This window comes from Sapajus apella, unplaced genomic scaffold, assembly GCF_009761245.1.
Source record: "Sapajus apella isolate SASKATOON/1434 unplaced genomic scaffold, GSC_monkey_1.0 scaffold6, whole genome shotgun sequence".
Taxonomy (NCBI): Eukaryota; Metazoa; Chordata; class Mammalia; order Primates; family Cebidae; genus Sapajus; species Sapajus apella.
Genome location: NW_022436946.1, coordinates 43,049,383 through 43,055,382, shown reverse-complemented (window position 1 = coordinate 43,055,382; position 6,000 = coordinate 43,049,383). Strand labels below are relative to the sequence as shown.

At 37.6% G+C, this 6,000-nt stretch overlaps 1 protein-coding gene across 2 annotated transcripts in view; it reads left to right on the top strand.

Moving 5' to 3' along the window:
* Positions 1-6,000, top strand: part of CRYBG1 (crystallin beta-gamma domain containing 1) — a 213,950-nt gene that overhangs the window by 170,796 nt on the left and 37,154 nt on the right. For both annotated transcript variants that reach the window (XM_032275131.1, XM_032275132.1), the window contains exons 7-8: positions 301-466; positions 3,775-3,914. In XM_032275131.1, coding sequence (XP_032131022.1) covers positions 301-466; positions 3,775-3,914 — 306 coding nt within the window. The remainder of the gene's footprint in view (positions 1-300; positions 467-3,774; positions 3,915-6,000) is intronic.

The window sequence follows — 6,000 nt, the reverse complement described above, 5'->3', positions numbered from 1 at the left end:
ATATATATATATATATATATATATATATATATATATATATATGGTGGCTCTGTATCTATCTATATATATATCCAGTATATTAGTGGTCAATTATCTAGCAATTAAAATAGCTTAAATTCTTCCTAATACTAATATCTTACTAGACATAATTATATGTATATATATTTACATATTTATATATATGTATATATATGTATAAAAGTTCCACTATGTATATAGAGGCAATTAGCCAGAATATTTGAGTAATCAAAACTTCTCTTACCAAGACTCACTAATGGTTTTGCTTTGTTTTATTGTTAGTTGGATTTTGTATGAGCAACCAAATTTTGAAGGGCACTCCATCCCCTTAGAAGAAGGAGAAGTGGAACTCTCTGGTCTCTGGGGTATAGAAGACGTTTTGGAAAGACACGGGGAAGCAGAGTCTGATAAGCCGGTGGTGATTGGTTCCATCAGACATGTGGTCCAGGTAGGTTCTGGTGAATCTGGATTTTATTTATTCAGCAAATATTTATGGATTCTTACTTTAAGGGAAACGTTCATTTTATTAAGTAAGCTGGGTGCGGTGGCTCACGCCTGTAATCCCAGCACTTTGGGAGGCTGAGGCAGGCAGATCATGAGGTCTAGAGATCGAGACCGTCCTGGTCAACATAGTAAAACCCATCTCTACTAAAAATACAAAAATTAGCTGGTGTGGTGGCCCATGCCTGCAATCCCAGCTGCTTGGGAGGCTGAGGCAGGAGAATCGCTTGAACCCAGGAGGCGGAGGTTGCAGTGAGCCGAGATCATGCCACTGTACTCCAGCCTGGTGACAGAGTGACACTCCTTCTGAAAAAGGAAAAAAAAAGAAATAAGTGATTGGGAAACATATTTGGTGCCTTATGGATATATTTCCTGTATTTTAAGTATTTGTACACTTTATTTTATTTATTTTTTTTGAGATAAGAGTCTTGCTCTGTTTCCCAGGCTGGAGTGCAGGGGGGCTCACTGCAACCTCTGCCTCCTGGGTTTAAGCAATTCTCCTATCTTAGCCTCCCCGAGTAGCTGGGATTACAGGCGCATGCCACCACCGCTGGCTAATTTTCTTATTTTTTAGTAGAGACAGGGTTTCACCATGTTGGTCATGCTGGTCTCAAACTCCTGACCTCAGGTGATCCACCCGCCTTGGCCTCCCAAAGTGCTGCGATTACAGGTGTGAGCCACCGCGCCCAGCCTTGTAAACTTTAAAGAATTTAAAAAGAAGCATTATAATTGGTTATTTTTTCACAATAAGCCCTTAAGGTAAACCTTTTACGCCTGTCCTTCGATTCCCATCTTCCAAATATATTTTACCTGGTAACTTGGTTTAGATGAGTTCTGCATCTATGAACAGATTTTTCATGTACTTAGTTTTTTTGTTTGTTATATGAGTCCTGATTGCTTTGAGTGGTTTATAGGAATTCTATTTTGGAAAAATAAAACAAAAAATAACTTGGTTGATCAACTCTGGGATCTCATGTGGGTTTAACAAAATATTATTTGATTTCTTTGAGGCCATTTTATGGATGAGGTAAAATTTCTTGGTTTCTTGTTATTTGATGAGGAAGGTGTTGTCAGTCTTTGTGGCTCTTGGGATTTGATGATTCTTCACCTTAAAGATGTAATTAATGGTAGCTTCTAAGTAGAAAATTAAAATCCCAAGTTTTAACAGAGATGAGTGTCAAGATGCAGTAGAGAGGAAAGGAAGGTTCTGACATGAGAATGAGTAAGGATGAGTAACAGTTTTGGCAGAGGAGAGCATCGCCTACTTCCTGGGTCAACATTTCTGAGTGACTTAGGTGGTAACTGGTATACTAAATGATTTATCTTTTATATTTGTAAGTATATAATGTGAGAAGACTAAGACTTGAGAAATCCGATTTCAAAATGTCCTCATTAGTGGAATATTTTGTCTAGAGTTTTTATTTACTGCTCAAATAACATTGGTAATAAAGCAGTGTTTAAAAATATCGTCTGATTCCTACTATCATGAAGTGTCCTCTCCTCCTTTAGTTTTTGAATTTTCTACCTTTTGCTGGCCATATTCTAATCTGCTATTTCTGCAGTTGTGATCATAATACAGGTACGATGCTGTTCTACTCCTGTCGCCGAACACCATGCTTCTCAATCCTTTCTTTCTCTTTATACCATCTTCCTGAAAATTCCTCTCCCCTTGGTAACATCTTTGTGATTTGCAGCTGGGGAAGGTAACAGAATCTCGTGGGGTGAGGATTTGGGTGCATTCAGGAAGGTGGGGAAGTGAAACGAGATCTCTTGTTTTGCCTGGTAATAGCAGATTTAGTGTTAACAAATGCTTTTCATGTTACCACAGGTTTAGGATTTAGCTGAACATCATATTCCATTGACACGATGCATTATTTATTATTTAGCACATAAATGAGGTACCATTATTTGTTATTTCTTCTTTCAGTGAATCTTAAGGTTGTTTCTAGTTTTTTTTTTTTACCATGATAAATAATGCCATGAGAATGTTTTTATGCATTTAATACTTTATAATTTCTTTCTTTCTTTTTTTTTTTTTTTTTTTTTTTGAGACGGAGTCTTGCCCTGTTGCTCAGGCTGGAGTGTAGTGGTACAATCTTGACTCACTGCAACCTCCCCCTACCAGGAGTCCAAGTGATCCCCCTGCCTCAGCCTCCGGAGTAGCTGGGATTATAGGCACATGCCGCAACGCCTGGCTAATTTTTGTATTTTTAGTAGAGACGGGGTTTTGCCATGTTGGCCAGGCTGATCTCGAACTCCTGACCTCAGGTGATCTGCCTGCCTTGGCCTCCCAAAGTGCAGGGATTACAGGCATGAGCCACTGTGCCTGGCTAATGTTTTATAATTTTCTAATTTGTTTCCTTGGGGTAAATTTTTCTGAGTGGTATCATGTTAAAGATTATGGTATGGCTCCTATGTCATGGATTATATTTTCTTTACAGATCGTGTGTGTGGTTTCTTGAAACATGAAACATAAGTCACAGCATATATTTTAGAGGATCACCTTTTTAGTTCATTAGAATTGTTCCTTTTGATAATGTTTGAAAAGCCTCACCTAAACTTACTCAAGTGTTAATATGTCTTCTGTAGCTCAGTCAGTTCACCCAACTCAGCTGCATAGATAAGGTTCAATAAAATCCATTAATGCTTAGGCACCTGGCCAGAAGAGGCCTTTTGAAGACTGTTTGGACCATACATATGCGAGGCACGGAACAATGATCAAAGTACAGAGATTTGTAAATCACTACGCGTGTGTGCTTTTGCTTTCACGACTTAGATCAAACCAATATCATTGAGGTTTACTCAGTCAAGGAGAGTTACCACAAAGAAACAGAGGGCTTATGGACACAAAACAGTGTTTGAGGAAGACTCCAAAGGCCACCTTTCCACAGACTAGAGTCTCAGTGCTAGGATAATTACATCACAGCCAAGAAACCAAAACCCCAGAGACCAAGGAGGGCCAAGTGAGAATGAGAAAAAGAAAGACATGCCAAAACTCAAATAAAATACATTTCTGATGATCTTTGCTTGAATGCAACACTGAGTTATATCACTAAAGCAAGTGTGTCTGCCCTGAAATAGGCATATTATTAATTCATGGATGAAAACAGGAAAGGGCTAAAATGGCAGGTGCTCTGTGAAGGGTATTTGCATATTTAAAGCTCATTTTGATTAGTTGTAAGAAGAAGAATGAGCTTACTAGAGAGTTAAATACATGGTGCAATTCTTACTATCTGTGCATATATATTTTTTCAGGATTACAGAGTTAGTCACATTGACTTATTTACCGAACCAGAAGGGTTAGGAATCCTAAGTTCCTACTTCGATGATACTGAAGAAATGCAGGGATTTGGTGTAATGCAGAAGACTTGTTCCATGAAAGTGCATTGGGGCACGTAAGTATTTTTTTTTTTCAAATACAATTTTAATGAAGTTTTTTTTGTGAGTGTAATACTGGAAAAAGAGGACTTAAGATACTTTGTCTCTGATTTGTGCTCCCGTTAAGTAATTATTAACTGTAAGGTATATTTTTATAAGGCACATAAAATTCTGATTCTTTTGCACCTATGTTATTATGATTCACCTCTCTTATAAACAATATCAATTTACTGTAGGAAACGTGGGGGGGAATTGAATTTTTAATGTATGGCTTTCCTTGTCACAGTGGAATCTGATTCATTCAAAGCTGAGTCGTAGATTATATTTTCATGGTAATTCAGAAGAGCTCATTCAAAGCACATGCCCCTGATATTTCTGGGGGGATGGAAGCCAACACACATGGTACTTCCTGAATATTTTCACACAATGCTGTTCAAAGCCCCTAGGATGTTTGTTTCACAAATCACAGGAAACAGCAAGAATATTTTGAAGGAAATGGGACTCAGATAGGGGAGAAAATTAGGGTAGAAAGTACAGACTGCAATACTAAAGAATGTGGTCTCCAAAGTGATGCACACAGCCCCAAGGCATGTGAAAGACATCCACTGAGATGCAGGAAAAAGTACTAAAGCTTCTTCCTGTTTGATTGAAGTCTCCACCTCTTACGATTTTATTTCTGTGTATGTTTTCTAATATGCATGATGTATTATAATTTATAAATATTCATATACTCAGAGAATGCTCAAATGTCTTTGCTAATGGTTTACACAGTCAAAAAAGTTTACAGTCTGTCCCTAAAGTGGTATGGGATATCTCAGAGTATAATAAGGCACACCTTAATCATGTTTTTGTTGTTCTATTTATTACTAAAAGTCTTGGTTTGCCATTGTTCACATCTCAGAAAAATGATTTGATTGTGTAAACTGCAGGAATGGGATACGTTACTCAGATCACAGAATCTGATTTTTGATCCTCAGAAATCAGAAACTAAAAACTTCTAGGCAACTTAACAGGAAGTGTGGCTGTTGAGATTTGGTAGCAGCCATCCTTTAATAGTTGGAAAGTGGTCATCTAGAAGAGGTTTTAGACTTGCTCTCTGTTATTCTGTAGGAGGTCCCGGGAAAAACCAGTAGAAGTTAGAGAGATGGATTTTGACTTGACCCGGGGATGAACTTTCTGATGGTTAATAACAATTAAAATGGAAGTGGGCTGCCTTGTCAGGTAGAGAGTTTCTCATCACCAGGAGTATTCAAGTAGAGGATGAACAAGAATTTATCCAGGGTTTTGCAGGGGAAGGAAAGTATGAGTTAGATACTTACTTTATGACAGTTTATTTATTTAATTTACCTTTAACAGTTTGAAATATAACACACCTGGAAAAAAGTTTGCAGAAGGTAAATGTACAGTTAGATAAAGTGAGCACCCAAGTAGACACCACTTGAACCAAGAACTAGAACCTTACCAGCACCCCAGAAGCCCGAGGGTGTTCTTTCCCTATGCCGGCCTCTCTCAGAAAACAACCCTCCTCTCCCCAGAAGAGTGAGATAATAGCAAGGAATGACTATGGCGATGGTTCGTCAATATACAAAGGTGTAGTTATTAGGGCAGAATTTGGGGTGTAGAGAAAAATGTTAATTTAAATATCTCCTCTTGATGTATAAAGTTATTTTCCAAGGATAGTATACATTTTACTGCTTTTTAAATTGTTTTTAATTGACAAATAATAATTGTAGATATTTTGGGGGTACAATGTGATGTTTTGATACATACATACATTGCATAATGATCAAGTCAGGGAAACTGGCAAATCCATCACCTCAAACACGTATAATTTCTTTGTGGTGAGACTCTTCAGAATCCTCTCTTCTGCTATTTTGAAATATAAAATATGTTATTGTTAACCATAGTTACCCTACCGTGCAGTAGAACACCGGAACTTATTCTATTGTATATTTTTGCCACATTTTCTTTATCTGTTCATCTGTTGATGGACACTTAGGTTGATTCCCTATCTTGGCTATTATGAATAGTGCTGCAATAAACATGAAAGCGCGGGTGTCCTTTGATGTACCTGATTTCATTTCCTTTGGATGTATACTCAGT